Here is an 18,728-nt window from a genome sequence, read left to right on the forward strand (position 1 = left end):
AAGGCATATACTTTGCGATAATTACGAAAGTGACATTGTTATTTTACCTGTCTTGGCCCATGGGCTTTTTCAAGAGACATAAGACCCGTTGACCCATTAAAGGGCTGTATTAACGACAAGTTCCAATTTTTATTTGTTTATCTTTTGTTGGAAAATGAAATTCTAAAACCCTAAAAAATCCAACCAGAAGGGTAGAAGCTCTCTCGCCGACAATTACCGGCTACAAGGTTTCTCTGCTCGTCAACGTTGTAAGTTATTTCTTCATTGTAATCAAATTTGTGCATGAATTAGGTCAAATTAGTAGCTTTTGTAGTAATTCTTCCCGAAATGAGAGCTTAATTACGGATTGATAACGAGCTTGCGAATCTTATCGTTGTTTGTTTCATGCAGCTCTGAATTAGTGGTATTGAAAGATGAGCTTATCTCAGAATGCTCCGAAAAGTAAGGGTATTAAAAGAGAGGAGCTCAAGAAACAGTACGAAGATGTTGAAGATGAGGAAGAGATTGGGTCCGATGATGATCTCACTAGGGGAAAGAGAAGAAAGACAGAGAAGGAGAAGCAGAAGCTAGAAGAATCGGAACTGGTTGAAATGAAAAAGCTTGAGAATTTGATATTCGGGTCACTCTACTCTCCTGTTACGTTTGGTAAGGAAGAAGAAGAAGATGGTTCGGCTTTGTTTCATGTAGACCGTTCTGCTGTGAGGCAGATTCCTGACTACGAGGATGATGGTGATGATGATGAAGAGCTTTCTGATGAAGAGAATGGTCAAGTTGTGGCAATTAGAAAGGGAGAAGCTGCCTGGGAGGATGAAGAAGAGAAACAGATAAACGTTGATATAGCTAGTGTCAACCGTCTAAGGAAGCTAAGGAAAGAGGAGAATGAGGGTTTGATCTCTGGGTCTGAGTACATTGCAAGGCTGAGGGCTCATCATGCTAAGCTAAACCCGGGGACTGATTGGGCTCGGCCAGATTCTCAAATAGTTGATGGAGAGTCTTCAGATGATGATGATACTCAGGATGGAGGAGTTGATGATATCCTTCGAACGAATGAAGATCTTGTGGTGAAGTCTCGTGGTAACAAGCTGTGTGCTGGTCGTCTTGAATACTCTAAGCTTGTGGATGCCAATGCAGCGGATCCTTCAAATGGTCCAATAAACTCTGTCCACTTCCATCAGAACGCTCAGCTGCTTCTCACTGCTGGATTGGATCGACGGTTAAGGTTTTTCCAGATTGATGGAAAGAGGAACACCAAGATCCAGAGCATTTTTCTTGAGGACTGTCCCATTCGTAAAGCGGCTTTCTTGCCCAATGGCTCTCAGGTCATTGTCTCCGGAAGAAGAAAGTTCTTTTACAGCTTTGATTTGGAGAAGGCAAAGTTTGACAAAATTGGCCCTTTGGTTGGTAGAGAGGAGAAAAGCTTGGAATATTTCGAGGTGTCACAAGACTCTAACACCATAGCTTTTGTTGGCAACGAAGGTTATATCTTACTTGTGTCTACAAAAACAAAAGAGCTGATAGGAACCCTAAAGATGAATGGTTCAGTTAGGTCTTTAGCATTTAGTGAAGATGGGAAGCATTTGCTGAGCTCAGGAGGTGACGGGCAAGTCTATGTCTGGGATCTGAGAACAATGAAATGCTTATACAAAGGCGTGGATGAAGGCAGCACTTGTGGCACTTCTCTTTGCAGTTCGCTTAACGGAGCATTGTTTGCTTCTGGAACCGACAGAGGAATCGTAAACATTTACAAGAAATCTGAGTTTGTGGGAGGCAAAAGAAAGCCGATAAAGACAGTGGACAATCTCACATCCAAGATAGATTTCATGAAGTTCAACCATGATGCTCAGATTCTAGCTATAGTCTCTACAATGAACAAAAACAGTGTAAAGCTAGTCCATGTTCCATCCCTAACCGTCTTCTCAAACTGGCCGCCACCAAACAGCACAATGCATTACCCTCGCTGCCTAGACTTCAGCCCCGGAAGTGGCTTCATGGCTATGGGGAACGCTGCCGGAAAAGTTTTGCTGTATAAACTCCATCATTACCAGAATGCTTGAAGTGGTCTTTAACAAGGGCAGTTTTGGGATTGTTGTGTTTCCTCTTTTTTTGTCGCAAGTACTCTTTATGTTATCAATTTTCCTATCCAATTATCGATCAATGAAAAATTTTCTTTCTGATTCTTGGGATTGAGTGGGCCAAGTTTTGTTTTCTCACGATTTTGACAGCATCAACCACTTATTTGGTACTATCATCTAAAAATAAAAATGCAGGAGAAAAAGAAAGATGTCAACATTATTTCATGGATTAACACAAAGTACAAATTTTAGTAGAGTGGCTTACTAATAGCTGAAAGGGTATCTCGACCCAGAGATTGAATCTGAACCGTCCATTCTGGGAAGGGCAAACAAAACAGTGTTTGTGTCTCACGTTCTCTTCCTTCTCTAATAGAGTCTTAAGCCGCTTTTTCACTCCTTAAACCCAAAAAAAAACATTAGTACTATTTCCTTCGGAGCCTGGCCGGCGAATCCGACAGGTCGTTTCAGCTGTGTCCGAAGGAAAGTTCCAATTTTTATCTGTTTTTCTTCACGGAAATCCAGTTAAGGTAATTGTCTACATTTCTCGATTTACTTTGGTTTCTCTGGGTTTTGCTGTTTTCTTTTCTAATTTCTCGAATGATTCATCATTTCTTGCATTTGGGGTGATGAAGAAGCACAAGTTTACACATTTTCTGGTTTATATGCTTCACAAGTGCTTCTCTTATGATGTTGTTTATTAGTATTGGTTGTTTGATTTCACTGAAAATTAGTCAGTCAACTTACAGTGTATTAATTGGTTCAATAAATTTTTCATAATTCATTTCTTAACATGATTTTACCTCATTCATTATATTTATAGATTTAGATCCCTTGATAATGATCTGATATTCTTTCTGTGAATTTGAAAGTTGCAGGTTTCCACATTGCACAGCTGTACCATTTGTCGAGATCACAACACGCAAGTCTCTTAGATTTAGCAAGCTTATGGCTTCATTGCAGTTGTACGGAGTTAAAACTCCAGGGCTTGCTTTAAGTTCAAAGAGGCTTGAGTTTGCTTCAAAGGGGGCATGTTTTTCAGTTACGTTGCCCTCAAGTAGTGCTGTCTTTAGAGACGTAGAGCATTCTTGTAGGAATATAGGTTTGAGAGTTAGTTGTGAAGCTCTAAGAGTCGATTTGCTTCAAAGAAAAGAGCCTGAGACGTGCGATTCAAGCGGAACTGGCAAAGAGTTGACATGTGTAATGAAATTTGGCGGTTCATCAGTGGAATCAGCAGAGAGGATGAAAGAAGTTGCCAATCTTATACTCAGCTTTCCAGATGAGAGGCCCGTCATTGTGCTATCAGCAATGGGAAAGACGACTAATAAGCTTTTGAAGGTAATACAACTATACTAATCTTTTCTACGTCTTCCTTATGACGTTTTTGTTATCGGTAGAGTGATTATTTTCTTGGTTTTCCGCTTTTGTTAGGCTGGAGAGAAGGCTGTTACTTGCGGTGTCACTAACGTAGAAAGTATTGAAGAATTGAGCTTTATAAAGGAACTCCATTTAAGGTTAAAGAAAACAATGTTATCTCATGTGTATTTGATTGTTATCTAGTGTTCACAGTCCAAATTTAGCCTTATTCTCATGGGAAATAAAATTCTCTATGTTCAGAACTGCTCATGAGCTTGGAGTGGAAACAACGGTTATTGAAAGTAAGTACCTTGGTTCTCGTTCTCCTATTGTAGTTTCAGAATTTTGCTTTGCTCATTCAGTTGAGTTTTTCTTATCTGAATCCGTTTTTCTGGTTAATTTATTTGTAGAACACCTAGAAGGACTACACCAGCTTCTCAAAGGCATATCAATGATGAAAGAGCTAACCTTACGCACAAGGGACTACTTGGTTTCATTTGGAGAGTGCATGTCCACAAGGCTTTTCTCTGCGTATCTCAATAAAATTGGCCACAAAGCGCGTCAAGTATGTTGCTTTATAACACTCTGGTCCTAGCATAACCTTGGCCCTGCATATAATTGCTGCATTCATCATACAGATTACAGAAACTTGAGAGTGTGTCAATGCTCACAAGTATGTACTCTAACATGAGTTTAGTTCATTACTTGATGAGTTGTTTGCTTGTTGTTGGCAGTATGATGCATTTGAGATCGGATTTATCACCACAGACGACTTTACTAATGCTGATATACTTGAAGCAACATACCCTGCCGTCTCAAAAACACTTGTTGGCGACTGGAGCAAGGAAAATGCAGTCCCTGTTGTTACTGGCTACCTCGGAAAGGTTTATATTTTTCTGACTTTTTATGTTGTTCTCGTGGATCAAGAAATATGTGGTGCTCAACTCGGGTTCTCATCTATTCTATAAATTGGAATGGGTTCTGCACAAGAGTTGTTTTGCTTATTGTATCAATTTTGAAAACAAAACTTCATTCTCGTATGCATGTGTTTCTGCAGGGATGGAGGTCTTGTGCTATCACTACGCTGGGTAGGGGTGGCAGTGATTTGACAGCTACAACGATTGGGAAAGCGCTAGGACTGCGGGAAATTCAGGTATTTGATGGCTTTGGCCAAGATTGCATCATGTAGATGAAATTTTGTTAAACAATGATTTTTTAATATAGGTTTGGAAAGATGTGGATGGAGTTTTGACTTGTGATCCTAACATATATCCTGGAGCTCAATCTGTTCCGTACTTAACGTTCGATGAGGCAGCTGAGCTTGCTTACTTTGGTGCCCAGGTAATCTCGTAGATTAGCTATGCACTATGCTGATGAGTTCTTTTCTGTCAGATGGCTGAGCATATTCCTCTTCCATTGCAGGTGTTGCATCCACTGTCTATGAGGCCAGCAAGAGATGGCGACATTCCTGTGAGGGTTAAGAACTCGTACAACCCCACTGCTCCAGGAACTGTCATCACCAGATCAAGAGACATGAGTAAGGTTCGTGAAACAGATGTGTTTTTTTAACTCCTTATATCAAAATATCAATGACCTTTTCCTCCTTTAATTCCTTGTAGGCTGTGCTAACCAGCATTGTTCTGAAACGTAATGTGACCATGTTGGACATAGCAAGCACCCGTATGCTTGGCCAATATGGTTTCCTTGCCAAGGTAATATAATTGGATAATGATATCTTTATTCGACTTTGTTTAATATCTCACTGGAAGCATACTCACTGTCTCGTGTGCAGGTGTTTACCACATTTGAAGATTTAGGTATATCGGTTGATGTTGTGGCAACAAGTGAAGTTAGTATATCATTGACATTGGATCCAGCAAAGCTCTGGGGTAGAGAGTTAATTCAGCGAGTAAATGTAATACTCCTTTGACTTTGATAGATTGTTTCTTTTGTGAGGGTCATATGTGGTATTGGTTAAAGGGACTGGGTGTGAACAGGAACTGGATAATTTGGTGGAAGAGCTAGAGAAGATTGCTGTTGTGAAACTACTTCAACGCAGATCAATCATCTCTCTCATAGGAAATGTTCAGAAATCCTCACTCATATTAGAGAAGGTGAGTGAGAGTAACATGTCTTGTGTTCTCTTTTGAATTTTGAAGTTTTAATTTAGTGGGAATGGAATGAATGACAAAACAGGTGTTCCAAGTATTTAGAAGCAATGGAGTGAATGTGCAGATGATCTCGCAGGGTGCATCTAAGGTTAGATGGAATCCGCTGCTACATGATAGTGAATGAATATGGTTTACTTATGGTTATAGTGAATGGGGATATGTGTGTGTGTGTGTGTGTGTTTCAGGTAAACATCTCATTGATAGTGAATGATGAAGAGGCAGAGCAATGTGTGAGGGCTCTCCACTCCGCCTTCTTTGAGACCGATCCTTAGTGCAACACAGAGCACCCATCTCTCTCCTTCAACTCTGCTTCTGTGCGTAGTTTAATGCTAAGAATGTGTCAAGACTTGGAACTATTTCAAATTCTTGTCCATTGTTGTTGTTGTTGTTGTTGTTGTTGTGATACAATACATCATAATTTGAGCCAAAGCCTATAATCTTTTAATTTAAAGAGTACATAGACAAGCTCAAAAAGAAATAAAGAAATAACCAGTGTGTTGAGTAGGGATTCAGATTTAAAGCTTAGTTTTTAGGATTTAAGATTTGGTTTTATGACATAAGGTTTACAATTATTAGTCAATGGTAATTATACTATTTTGTTCACAAGAATTAAGATATAAATTAGTTTCTTCATTTTGACATCAGTATATTTTCATAATTTCTTCTTGTCAACAAAAGAAGAAAAAAGAAAAAGAAAAACAAATTCAGTATAGAAGAGAAAGTGAGCATTGAAGGAGCAGGCTTAGGCCAACTCCAATGGGACTCTAAAACACCATTTTAGTGTAATTTTTGCACTAAAAGCTCTCCAATGGAACTCTAAAATTCACACCATTTTAGTGTAATGCTACAGTGTTACATCAAATTTGGTGTGATACTATTCACAACTCTAAACACTATTCACTTATTATATCAATAAAAATTCAATTAACAAATATAAAATTACAAATGATTAATAGATATAAAATATAAAAATGAATGGATACATTAATATATTATATCTCTTGAAATAGTTTATTTAGTTATGATATTTTTATATTATTATGTATGAAAATACTCAAAATAGTTACAATTTTATGTATTTTTAAATATATATTTCAATATACTATGTTTATAATGTTATGTAATTCTATACTAGTAATAAATACTAATCAAAACTATTAAATAATAAAAGAAATCTTTTAAATAGATAATATAATAGTATATATTTTTTTTAGTATGATTTTTGGTGTTATGGTCGGAAAAAACACAAGTTTTAGTGCTAAAAATGATGTAATTTGAACACCAAAATGGTGTTGAGCCTTGAAGATGCCCTTAGAAAGTAAAGAAACACTTTAAATGATACCGAAAATACCCTTCCTGAAAAGCATAAGCAACAGTTACTTGACCAGGGTCATATCCGACCGACCAGCCGGTCAACGAGAAATACACATCTGATGAAATCTGTTACGTAAGGCTTCTGTAACGGCCTTCCAATTTTTTCCATATAATATATGATAAAGTGGTCCGACAAACGCAATCCCTCAAAGATTGTTATTTTATCATCATCTTAAGAACAAAGATTTAGTCCTCCAAATCATATAAATCAGCTTTAATTAGTTTATACACCAAATCTTAAACCAATGAAGGGACATTTAACTCTTCGGACTCACTTAAACTATATATACCCATATCTTAAGCTTTCTTTTATTTTCTTAAAAAGTAACAGAAATGTTCTCAAATAGATCGATGTATAGAATATGAATAATTTAGGGATATTATTCATATATAATCAATCGATGAGAGGTGACTCTATATTGCAGATTGGGTACCTACAAATTTCATAACAAGTTGTTTGTGCTGACAACGATAAATGTTTTTATTTTAGCATTTTTCCTTTTTATGGAAGGGGTTGGTCAAACATGAGAAACAAGAAGGCAAATTTTGCAGATAACAAAAGGAAGGCAGAAGCATGCATGAAAGCCAAAAAAGCATGTGACCAACTTTGTAAAATTCAACCTTTTTTCTCAGCCTTTTGGTAAAATTATCTACAAATCCAAACTATATATATATGGAACTATACATTTTTGTCTAACTGAATTCACAACATTTAATAATCATATATAAAGAAAAAGATGGTAGCAAACCAAGAACACATGCCAACTTGTAATTTCCATACATCAAGAACACTGACATTCTGATGGTAAGCAACTAAACACTGTTGGCAACTACAATCTCTTTTAAAAGTTCATTCTCAAGAATATTGATGACTCCTTTATTTCTTTTTATATAACATTAACTAGCCAATTTTCTATATCCCATTAGGGGCTAAGAATAATAAAATGGTTACGAAATTCGATCTTGATCACCAAAAGATATTCCAACTTGTATATATGTTTAGCGCTACATTTGTGAGATGCTAATTGGATTACACAATCCAAAATATATATTCCACTCCTTTTGCGATCATATTGATAATGGTATTATATGTAGCTTGTTTATAGAGATTGATTAGAGAGGATTTGAGAGCATAAAGTGAATACGGAATATAATGGAAAACCACCGGCCATATATCCAAACATTCGACCTCATCTCTGCGTTACGACTTGCTCACATAATGTTGGCAGCATCAAATTTATTATTCGGCGCGTCTCTATATACAATATATATATATACACATGAATATTGGACCATTTGTATTTATATATATGCATATATTGGACCATTTGTATTTGATAATATTGGACCAATTTCGCAGACAAAAACTAGCTAGCTAGTGTAAATGTGTAAGAAGATATTACAGAAAAAGCCGACAAGAAGGATAGATATATCCATTACCAACAATTCCCTTATTCTACTAACCTATTTAACTGAATAATATTCTACTTTTATATGGTTGTAAAATCTTGAAAAAATAAATAATTATACTTAAATGGGACTCAAATGTCTCTTAAAAATATCATCCTATCATAACAAAAGCTAGCAACCATGATGGTCCATGACTATCACATCAATAACTTTGTTATCATTTGGCATATCCTCTCTAATAATATGCCATTTTAAAATAAATTAAAACCTACCAGTTAAATTTAGAACTTCACCATGTATAAATACTCTGCATGCCTCTCACTCTCTCCCCAACCAACTCTCACACAAATTCTCTCGCTCTCTCACTCTCTTATTCTCTTTCTCTTTTTCTCTAAGAATACAAAAAAAGATGCAATACAAAACAGAAACTCGAGGGTCGTTGTCCTACAACAACAACAGTAAGGTGATGAACAACATGAATGTGTTTCCGTCGGAGACACTGGCGAAGATAGAGTCGATGGCGGCAGAGAATGCGGTGGTTATATTCAGCGTGAGCACTTGCTGCATGTGCCATGCCATCAAGCGTCTCTTCCGTGGAATGGGCGTCAGCCCCGCCGTCCACGAGCTCGACCTCCTCCCTTACGGAGTTGAAATCCACCGAGCTCTCCTCCGTCTCCTTGGCTGTTCCAGCGGTGGCGCCACATCTCCGGGGGCACTTCCGGTGGTGTTCATCGGAGGGAAGATGGTAGGAGCAATGGAGAGAGTGATGGCTTCACATATCAATGGCTCACTCGTCCCTCTTCTCAAAGATGCTGGCGCTCTTTGGCTCTGATGAGTGCTAATCTCATCCTCCAAATATCAACCTTTGGTTTATCTTTGGTTTTTAAGGACAGAAGAAATAGGTTAATCCCAGTGTTGAATTAGAGACAGTGAGAGAGAAGAGTGATGCGTTTGTTTTAAGCTTAGCTCTTTGTCTATCTTAAATCACACTAATATATAAATGTTAACTAATCGCTATGTCTCTTGTTAGCTTTCTTATCTCTAATTTTACAATTTGACAGTTGATTTGCAAAATTTAATGGTCATTTTTCACAAATAAAAATTTGCCATGAAAATAAAATAAAATTAAAGGTCAAACTAAGACAAGAACGAGGAGGTTATTTTCATGACCTAAAATCTTAACCGTTATAACTGTTAACTTGTGGGGGAAATAATCACCTCATGAGGGGTCCCCACTCCAGATTACGTGGAGACCCACTAACAATAATCCGTGATTTTGACCCGACCGTTGCGTCAAGAAGAGCCCGTACATGATCATCCAATAACGTCACTGATTTTACAGCTATCAATTCCTTCCTAATTCATTTTTGCTTTTAAAAAACAAATTAGAGAACACTTCTTCAGTCATTCATATTTCATACAATCACATGTCACCTTTTCTTTGTTTTTTCTTCTTCTCAAAGTTGTAAGAAAACTACAATTACAAGGTCACATTATCTGAGTTTGGAAGGTTTTTAAACATTTCACTTCCATTACAACTTTAAAGGGCTCATCAATTACCATGATGAGTAAAAGAAGGAACTAAATAGCATATATACCTTGAGATAAGTTATACTCATTAGAATAATTCTTACGTAGACAATAAACGACTCGTAACGTGTAAGTCACCCAGAGATCTTGATTACAGCAGTATAGGAATCTACACAGAATAAAGGGAAATACAATTTGGGGAATCTAATCTAATTGCCTATTGGTGTAATTATGTGTTCTCAATTGCTCGAATAAATGGAAGAATGGAATCAGGATCAGATGATGAACAGAAAGACGCCAACAGGTCAGAAGATATTGTGTGAACAAGAGATGGCGATACCTCTTTGATCCATTGCATATGTCTAATTCCAATCTCAACCTCTTTCGCATCCGCCACACATTTCAGCAACACGACATGTGCTCCTGTGTGTTCTAAGTGTTCTCTCTCGCGCAGCAGCTGCGATGCCTCACCAGAATGGCCTTCACACATACACACCAAACGAATCAATAAATATCTTGACATGAGGCAATTGGAAAAGACTAGAAGACATATTTGTTCTCTCTCACCGTTGCTGCATAGATTTAAGACAAACTCGCTTAATACTCTTCTTGTAACTGTTTTATGATCCCTCTCCATGCACTTTCTGAAAACTTCCATAGCAGCTTCAATTTTTGTCTCCTTGCATAGGCCTTCAATGAGTGACATATAGATTGTTTCATCTGGTTCTATCCCTCTCTCAAGCATCTTGTCAAACAGCCTTAAAGACTCCTCTGCCTCGCCTTCCTCTGATAATTTCCTAATAAGTACATTATATGTCGTCAGATTCATTTTGCAGCCCTCCACAAACATCTCATCCCACAGTTTCTTTGCTGGACGGATCATTTCCGCTTTGCAACAAGCTTCAATGAGAGCGTTATAGAGTGAAACGTCTGGAGCAAGCCCTTCCTTCTTCATTTCTTGCAGAGCAGTGTAACTTTCTCTGACTCTCCCAGCCTTGCACAAGAACGATATCATCAGACTGTAACTCTGAAGTTCTGAGAAATAACCTTTGCTTGACAAAAGCTCATAAGCCTTTATCAGATGATCACTCTTGTCATGCCTGCAAAGATTCTTACTTAACTTGCTCAGAGTCCGAATAGCAGGCAATTTCCCTGTGCTGACCATGTAAACTAAGAATTCAACAGCAGAATCTGGATCAACTGCAGAGACAGATCCAATCAACGCGTCTAAGATATCATTATCCATAGGGAATTTTCCACTCACAATCACCTCAGCCACTTCCTTAGCCTCCGTTAATCGCTTAGCTGAAATCAAATCCAGAATAAAAGCTCGGTAATCGCTGCTCCTAGGTGCTACTCCGAGCTTTCTCTTCTTCTTTAAAACAACCTGTCTCTCATACAGATTCCCAGTAACTACAAACGCTTCAGCTATGACCCTATAAGCCATAAAATCCGGTTTGCAATCTATGTTCCTTAGCTCTTCCAATATATAAAAAGCATCCATTTCTCGTGAACACTTACAAAGACTATGGAGAATCAACAGTGCAATGATTGAGCCATTGATATTCAAATTAGCCTTTTTAACCTCATCCACCAATCTCAAGAGCTGATTCGTTTCAGAACTTCTACAGAACCATCCTATATAGACACCGAATCCAAGAGTGTTCAACGAAACACCTTTATGACGCATTTTAACAAACAGTTTCTGTGCATAATCATAACATCCATCAGAAGTTAAACCAGCTAAAAGACGATTGCATACATCGGGATGAATCTCCTGACCCGTTGAAAAAGCTTCTTCTAAAACCCAAAACGCACTCTGAGCTTTCCTACCCAGCACAAGCGTATCAATGAGGGAGCGATACACGGAAGAATCGAGAAGGATTTTGTTCGATTTAACCTGTTTGAAAAGAGCGTCCATGGCGGAGAACTGACGAGAAAGCGAAAGAGACTTGAAGATAGAGTGGTAAGATATGGAGTCGTGAGAGTAACCTGGTTGCTGAGCAGCCCAATTGAAGAAACCGAGAGCAAGAGAATGATGATTCAGCAGAAACGGGTCTATGACTCGAGCCACAAGCGAAGGGCTTATTGAGTGACGAAAACCGAGACCGTGAAGACTCTGTTCAATCAATGGACTCCATATCCGAGCAGCTCGAGAGCTTCCGGAAACTTTTAGCAGCTCTCGGCCGATCCTCACCGCAAGCTCCGTCGCAGGTCTCATGGCCGAGAAGCTGACGTCAACATTTTCAGGGAGTCGCTGACAAGTTGGAGAAATCGAATTTGGTTAATGAGTCCATTAGTTAGAAGTCAAACTCATACTGGCCCAGTCCAAAAAGTGATTTTTAGTGACCCAAAACTTTGCATACGAGATTAATCCTTATTACTTGCCCATTTTTGGCCCATCAAATATCTGCATACACACAGTAAATGTCGTTCAATTGTTTACATGAGAATTGAGAAGTTTCCTAGAGGAAAATGACAACAATTCACAACCAGACATGACAACAACAACCTCACTTTTTGGTAATTTTGCAGATGGGGTCTATAGGAGTGACCCACTAAAAGAATAAGAAGAAAAGAAAGAAACCATTACATGTTTTACGGTTTCAGTAATTAAATTTTTGTTTTAAAAAGAGAATATATTATCTCTACTTGGGAATAATGTCGACTGGGAGATACAATAAGGAAAGTGAAAATATAGGATAATATACCAAAAGAAGATATGATTGAGGAACAAGAAAGGGAGATATGTCGACTTATCGAGTGTCCACGTGAATTTGACATAAGTCGATCACATTCTTAAGAAAAAATATAGAAGATAATGGAGTGGGAACAATGGAAGTGACTCCAGATTGCAAAATTTAGCATTTGTAAGTTTGTTTAAATCTGGCACAAAAGTGTATTGCTTTCCCTCTTGGTCCCCATACCTATACCACCTACTTCTGTTTGTTCCTTTGTTCCTTGTTCCTTTGTTTCATCCCAATATGCTTCCCTGTAATCCCCAATTAACCCATTTGCTTTATCATTATCTTTTCATACTTGTTCAAACTAATCTAATCTGCATTGTCTATGGTGTTTGTTTCACACAGACGCCTAGGTTCAAGATTCACCATCTAATTCTTACCACTAACAAGTTCCTATTTGATCTACAAAAACAAAACTATGTGCTTCTAACGCTAAGGAGATGGGTGTAGGATAATTAATAGAGGAGAACAAACCCATAGCATTACGAGTTGTAATATTAAAAACACTGAAGCAAACAACAGTACCTGATGTCGTGGACAGCTTCACTTGTCTGAATCAACTAGCCCCAAAGTCTTCGTTGTTTTGTCACGGAGCTCCCATATGCCTCCTGGAAAAAGTACTCTTTCTTTACTTTTCTGCAGGATGGTCATCAATCCAAATTGCATTTTCTTCTTGTCGGAGACAGACAGATCAACAAAGCAGACTCTTTATATAAGAAAATTATTACCACATAATGCAGCCTCAATCACTCTAGGAATAGAATGCAGCCACAATCACTCTAAGTGAGCAAGGAGCCAGCATTGATTGTTGTTTCAAGTAAAATAAAATAAATCTCTAGGCAAAGCAGTATCAGTGTAAAACACAGTTTACATTGTTACTATAATCAAACACAGAATGAGTTTGTACCTATGTAACTAGATTTCAAGCAGAGTGCATACTCCTTCTACTGTACTAGAGAAGAATAGACCATTTCACTCAATTTGCACGAAAGAAAGTCTAAATATCAAGGTTTTTACAACACAGAGCAATAGCAAAAATTGACTATTTATTCATGCTTTATCTGCAAATGACTTGTAAATGTAAACGCCACATAAAATCCACTGTTTTACAATGTAGAAACTCAAATCAAGATAAAATAGTAATACCTGAGATGCTCGATGATTGTAATTACGGATAGCTACTCCATCAATGAATTTGAGGCGTCATGTAACCACAACAGTAGGGGCTCAAGTATGTAATGGCCCTCCAACTTGTTCTTGATGTGATCTTGAAAGAGAATGGCCAACCAAAATTTTGTAGCTTTCTTGGTGTTGGTCTCCACTGTCATCAACCTAAAAGACTTGAGATACAGTTGCAACCAATTCACTGCCACAGTAAGACTTTACCAATCATTGTTCTCTATAAAAGTCACTTTCTCCTCTAGTATTCTGTAGCAACTGAAGCACGAAAATGAAGGTATGGTCTATATCTAAAAACCAAAATTAAATATCTCATAGCTAACACTTACAAAAGCTCATTTTCTGGCAGTTTTGGGGCTGGATGCATCATAAGTTCCGGGAGAATAGCAAAGAGCCATTAAAAGATGCTTCTACTGGTAATTTGACTGTACTTCTCTGGCACTTCTTTTCTTGTCAAATATGTAGAACAAGAACATGAAGTGTGTTTGAATCCTAGGAGAATAGCAATAGGACTTAGCAAGCATTTCAGGACTGAGTAATAATCTCACTACTATTAACATCCATTTCTAGAAAATCAATCTGCTGACCTGATAAAAGACTAGGATCATGCACTCGTGTGCAAAGCATTATGATGGGTGTCAGCTAGCTGAATAAAAAGCTCACCTACTCAATTTGCCTGAAACCAACTTTGTCTTGCGCTTCGATTTTGTGAGTGATAGATAGCAGCCAAACCAGCTCTCCCTAGCGAGTATTATCTAGTAAATGCCATGCCTCTACGTGCATGTTACAATAACTCAGACATTTTCCCTAGTTCTTGTGCAAATGCATCTTTTTCCAAATCTCACTGGCCGTTCTTACTTATTCAAAGAAATAAAGAACTCTTCTCTTCACATGACCATTTCAGGCAACAGCTATTCCATTCTTTCAGCTCATCCATCCCTTGATAGCCAAGAGGTTTACCCAACAGCATGTGCTGGCTCCAGATACAATACTGGATTCAGAAAACAGGTCAACCTGTTCCAGGAAAGCTCCTTCGCAGGACCCAAGCAATACACAGAGGAAGACTTCAAGGATGAGAGAAACAGTGATTTTTTTGATGGATTTCTTGCCATTGGAACCCTTGGTGGAGAAACACTTCTTGATGAACAACCAGCAACGCCGACATTTGGCATGTCATTTGAGGACCCAGCAATAGATGATGCAGATGTGACAGAGAATGATTTGAAGCTCATAAGCAATGAATTGGATAAGTTCCTTGAGGCTGAAGCTAAAGAAGGACACCACCAACCATCAGGAAGAAACAGTGACACTAACACTATTGCATCCACCATTGAGGCCATTGAGGGAGTAGATGATGAAGAAGATAATCAGCCAATGAAGTTCCCACTCCAAGAGTATTTTTTTGGATCTCTAATCGAACTCCCAGAATCAAAGATTGCAGGGAAGAAGGATAGGGCATCACTTGGCGAACTGTTTCAAATAACAGAAGTGCAAGATAAACAATCAGAAAACATATATGGGAAGAAAAAGAAGCAACCCAATTCAGCTCACAAGTCCGCAAAGCATCTTGTGAAGAAGGTACTGAAAAAGATACACCCATCCTCAAGGGGCTCTGTCAGTGGTAAACCTGAAGTGGATTCCACAAAAAAGAAGTTCCAAAAGGTGTGGCTTTTTCAGCTCTGCTTTTTTAAAAACTAATAATCTAAAAAAACGACTGCGTGATACATGATACATGATACACCAAACTTCAGATATTTTATCCCTTACTTTGATAGCATTCTCTGGAGCTATCATATACTCCATTGAAAAGCTTGCTCCTAACAAACTTGAATTTCATGTGAGGAGTGCAGATGGTACAGGTTTTCCATAGGAAAGTACATCCAGAAGAATCCATAATGGAAACCAAAATATACAGCAGCGTGGCAAATCCAAAAAGCAGCAAAGCAAATTCTATTGACTTAACATTCGAGAAGGTGAACCATTGTCACGAGGCAAGTAAAAGATGTATCCAGTATGAGCTTAGAAGTTCTCGCTCAGCCAAAAACGGAGAACACTGGATCAAGACAGACGAAGACTGTAAGTCCACCATCATATGCAATTCATAGAATTGTTTGCATAATCCCTTTTAACTCAAAGGAAGAATATGAGTCTAAATTTTTTGATAAAATGGTATTTAGGCATGCACAAGTATTCTGCTTGTGACCCAACCGGCTAATAATCCATAATTGATTTGCAGATTTCGTGTTGGAACTGTAACAAAGGGATCAGAAGAACTATGTAAACTAAGAAGTGTAAGTGTATAATTTCACTTCATGCATGTGTGAATTGTGTGGTATGATTAAGGAAAATGTGTTCAAACTTACTGGGAATGTTTATTACGCCCCTCTATGTAATAATAAATGATAAAGGGTGTTATAATTGCAGCAAGATATCTCATATACATTGTTTGGAGTAGTAGAATTAAGAGAATGCAAGCATTGATTCAAATTCAATTATCTGTTTTAATCTCAGAAGAGAGAGGCATAATGTTTATGCCTCTCTTAGCTAATAAGCCATAATTTATCATTATCTCCTACACAAAAGAACTTACATAGAAAATCCACCATAAAGTATGAGCGGCTATCTTATATTTCATGCAATAAAAAACCTAAGCCAGGGTAAAAGCCTGTATCACTTTTTAGCTAAACAAAAATCAATAACATCCGAGCCAAACCTGGTATGGACCTTCCGTAATAGTGAACATTGAACTAAAGTGGTGGACGTTCTGCAACAAGAACACCACCTGTTTCCATCCTCCATGATTGGTCAACCAAGGCTGCTAACTCTCTGCAGCAAGGTTCATACAAAAAGCAAGAGAAGAAAATGCACTAGTAGTTAATGTTAAAGGGAGAAATTGGATACATGACTTTTATGAGAGCTCAAACTGATTTATATTGAGACAGGCCAAGATGAATACATGAAAAGGTTTCTTTCCCGGAAAGGCTTATATAACAAAGTTCTGAACAGCTATTTGCGTAGAGAAAGAGCTGACTCTATTTCCATACCTTAGATCATGACTTACAACAAGTAAAGTCAGTTCCTTCTTAAGGTGCTTCAAGAGCTTTGCAACATCTGCACGTGCTTTCCAGTCTGATTGCAGAACAAAATCAATAATGAAATAGTATGAGAAAACTTTCACGGTTTTCATTCAAAAGAAAAGAAACGCAGAGCATATGCAGAGAGAACGCCAAAGAAAAAAACATCTTCTGTAAAGAATGAGAAGCAGAAAACCATGGGAGAGATGGACATCAAGCACCTGTTGATAAAAGAGGATAGGAAAAATCTACTAAAACTCAAGAATTAGAAGATGCAAAATCATACCAAGACCAGCAAGGGGCTCATCCAGTATCAGTAAATCTGGAGTTTGCACCTACAAAAAGCAGAACTATTTAGAACAGTTCACACTTTGGAATACGTCAAAAAACATTGTTCTCACCAATTGGATAGCTAGTGCAAGCCGACGTTTGTAGCCTCCACTTAGTAACTGGGGATCTTTATCAAGTGGGATGCTGTCTAATCCAACCTAACGTTTCAAGAGGAAAGCTAACATAAGACAGATCGTTGGACATAAGATAAACACTGTCCGAACCAGGAGGAGTGGAATACCCAATTAAATGCTCTCTGGAGATTCGAAGTCAGTTGCTCCTTAAGCTGCAAACTACCTTTTTGCCTTGGCCAACCAAAAGTAATCTCATCAAGCACATTATCTGCAACAAAGAATCTAGCCACACACAAAAAAGAAAAATACATCGATATTTTCGTGTCACTTAAACAGCAGCACCTAAACCTGATAAGGTAAAAAAAAAAGGAAAAAAGATGATAATGAGAATTACCTTTCTGGAAACTGGAAAACAATGCCCACCTTTTCAGTGGGAAGCAAGTCAGGATCCGCCTTCGGCTGGCCATCATCCCCATATCCTTGGATACAAATGGAACCTGATGTTGGTTTGTTTAGCCCAGCAAGAAGCTACAGAAAAGAAGAAGAAAACCCCAAAAGTTGCTACAGACTACAAACAACTCAAAGAACAGTGCCGGATAGCTGTGTGTGATGACAAGCTCGTGAGACAACAAAACAAACCTGCAAAAGGGTAGTTTTACCACTCCCACTCTTCCCAAAGATCAAGCCAAAGCTGCAAAGAGTAATAGAGTCACAAAACTATTAAGTAGGCATGTTGTTTATACACAGTACCTCAAGAAACAGCCGGAATTACCTTTTCTCGCGCAGGGAAAAATTAACTCCATTCAAGATATTCAACTGTGTTCCAGGAGGACGGTAGCAGACATCTCTAACCTTGAAAATAAATGTAAGGCATTCTCACAATTCAATCCTTTAGAAAGTTGTATCAACGACATTCACTCGAATTGGAAACCCACCTCGATGCAAGAATAATCGCAAGAGATTACTCGAGGCTTCTTCGTCCTCCGAAATCTCAACCTGTCACCGAAACAAAAACAAACCAGACACGGTGAGCCTTCAAGTTGCGATGAAGAGTACACAAGGAGAGTGATAGATTATGGAGGTCGTGAGGAAGTGGCGTACGGTTGCTTCCAGCCAATTGCAGTGGAGGAGAATGATGCTGGTGGTTCAGCGATGCCGAAGACAGGCGTGGGGCTCGAAAACGTCGACACTGCCATGGTTAACCAATATACTGAATGTCCTCCGCCAATTTCTCGAACTGGGAAATTAAAATCGGAATCTCCGGAAAGAATCCCCGGAAATTTTCAAATTCCTAGTGAAAACTGAAAAGTGAACTAAAAAAGAATAAAAATTGACTACCGGAAAACGTTGGCGGAATCTCCGGTGAGTTTAATAAATCGTAAGGGATGAGTAGAATGGGCCTTAATTGGGCTTTTGA

At 38.2% G+C, this 18,728-nt stretch overlaps 6 protein-coding genes and 1 long non-coding RNA gene across 10 annotated transcripts; 4 read left to right on the forward strand and 3 right to left on the reverse strand.

Annotated features, from left to right (window-relative positions):
• The first annotated feature begins 5 nt into the window (after positions 1-5).
• Positions 6-2,202, forward strand: AT5G14050 (Transducin/WD40 repeat-like superfamily protein). Its single transcript, NM_121408.4, has 2 exons — positions 6-248; positions 391-2,202. The coding sequence occupies exon 2, from the start codon at positions 414-416 to the stop codon at positions 2,052-2,054; it is 1,641 nt and encodes a 546-aa protein (NP_196909.1). The 5' UTR covers positions 6-248; positions 391-413; the 3' UTR covers positions 2,055-2,202.
• A 39-nt stretch (positions 2,203-2,241) lies between these two features.
• CARAB-AK-LYS (Aspartate kinase family protein) lies at positions 2,242-6,198 on the forward strand. Of its 3 annotated transcripts, none has more exons than NM_121409.4 (14): positions 2,242-2,599; positions 2,948-3,407; positions 3,501-3,583; positions 3,687-3,727; positions 3,836-3,990; positions 4,160-4,309; positions 4,483-4,578; positions 4,650-4,766; positions 4,848-4,967; positions 5,045-5,137; positions 5,218-5,340; positions 5,423-5,539; positions 5,622-5,684; positions 5,782-6,198. In NM_121409.4, exons 2-14 carry the CDS (start codon positions 3,018-3,020, stop codon positions 5,866-5,868), a joined length of 1,635 nt encoding a protein of 544 aa, NP_196910.1. In that variant the 5' UTR covers positions 2,242-2,599; positions 2,948-3,017; the 3' UTR covers positions 5,869-6,198. The 3 variants fall into 3 exon arrangements, with proteins under 3 accessions (NP_196910.1, NP_001078581.1, NP_001330615.1); NM_001085112.2 differs by having other exon boundaries at positions 2,251-2,599; positions 2,942-3,407; positions 5,782-6,188; NM_001343314.1 differs by having other exon boundaries at positions 2,276-2,599; positions 5,218-5,539; positions 5,782-6,068.
• Positions 6,199-7,360: 1,162 nt separating this feature from the next.
• AT5G02145 lies at positions 7,361-7,570 on the reverse strand. The gene has a single exon (NR_142576.1). It is a non-coding gene; the product is annotated as an other RNA (long non-coding RNA).
• A 1,084-nt stretch (positions 7,571-8,654) lies between these two features.
• ROXY2 (Thioredoxin superfamily protein) lies at positions 8,655-9,460 on the forward strand. Its single transcript, NM_121410.3, has one exon. It carries the CDS (start codon positions 8,790-8,792, stop codon positions 9,210-9,212), a length of 423 nt encoding a protein of 140 aa, NP_196911.1. The 5' UTR covers positions 8,655-8,789; the 3' UTR covers positions 9,213-9,460.
• Positions 9,461-9,942: 482 nt separating this feature from the next.
• On the reverse strand, positions 9,943-12,291 carry AT5G14080 (Tetratricopeptide repeat (TPR)-like superfamily protein). Its single transcript, NM_121411.4, has 2 exons — positions 10,478-12,291; positions 9,943-10,390 (listed from the first exon to the last, which is right to left on the reverse strand). Exons 1-2 carry the CDS (start codon positions 12,129-12,131, stop codon positions 10,140-10,142), a joined length of 1,905 nt encoding a protein of 634 aa, NP_196912.2. The 5' UTR covers positions 12,132-12,291; the 3' UTR covers positions 9,943-10,139.
• A 1,785-nt stretch (positions 12,292-14,076) lies between these two features.
• AT5G14090 (regulator of nonsense transcript protein) lies at positions 14,077-16,550 on the forward strand. 2 transcript variants are annotated; one of them, NM_121412.4, is made up of 5 exons: positions 14,077-14,110; positions 14,183-14,249; positions 14,738-15,495; positions 15,684-15,909; positions 16,070-16,550. In NM_121412.4, exons 1-5 carry the CDS (start codon positions 14,105-14,107, stop codon positions 16,087-16,089), a joined length of 1,077 nt encoding a protein of 358 aa, NP_196913.2. In that variant the 5' UTR covers positions 14,077-14,104; the 3' UTR covers positions 16,090-16,550. The 2 variants fall into 2 exon arrangements, with proteins under 2 accessions (NP_196913.2, NP_001331364.1); NM_001343315.1 differs by having other exon boundaries at positions 14,738-15,909.
• On the reverse strand, positions 16,313-18,718 carry ABCI11 (non-intrinsic ABC protein 14). Its single transcript, NM_121413.2, has 10 exons — positions 18,413-18,718; positions 18,247-18,307; positions 18,084-18,163; positions 17,951-18,002; positions 17,706-17,839; positions 17,479-17,593; positions 17,309-17,395; positions 17,194-17,242; positions 16,878-16,962; positions 16,313-16,659 (listed from the first exon to the last, which is right to left on the reverse strand). Exons 1-10 carry the CDS (start codon positions 18,505-18,507, stop codon positions 16,581-16,583), a joined length of 837 nt encoding a protein of 278 aa, NP_196914.1. The 5' UTR covers positions 18,508-18,718; the 3' UTR covers positions 16,313-16,580.
• Positions 18,719-18,728: the final 10 nt, after the last annotated feature.

This window comes from Arabidopsis thaliana, chromosome 5 (genome assembly GCF_000001735.4).
Source record: "Arabidopsis thaliana chromosome 5, partial sequence".
NCBI lineage: Eukaryota > Viridiplantae > Streptophyta > Magnoliopsida > Brassicales > Brassicaceae > Arabidopsis > Arabidopsis thaliana.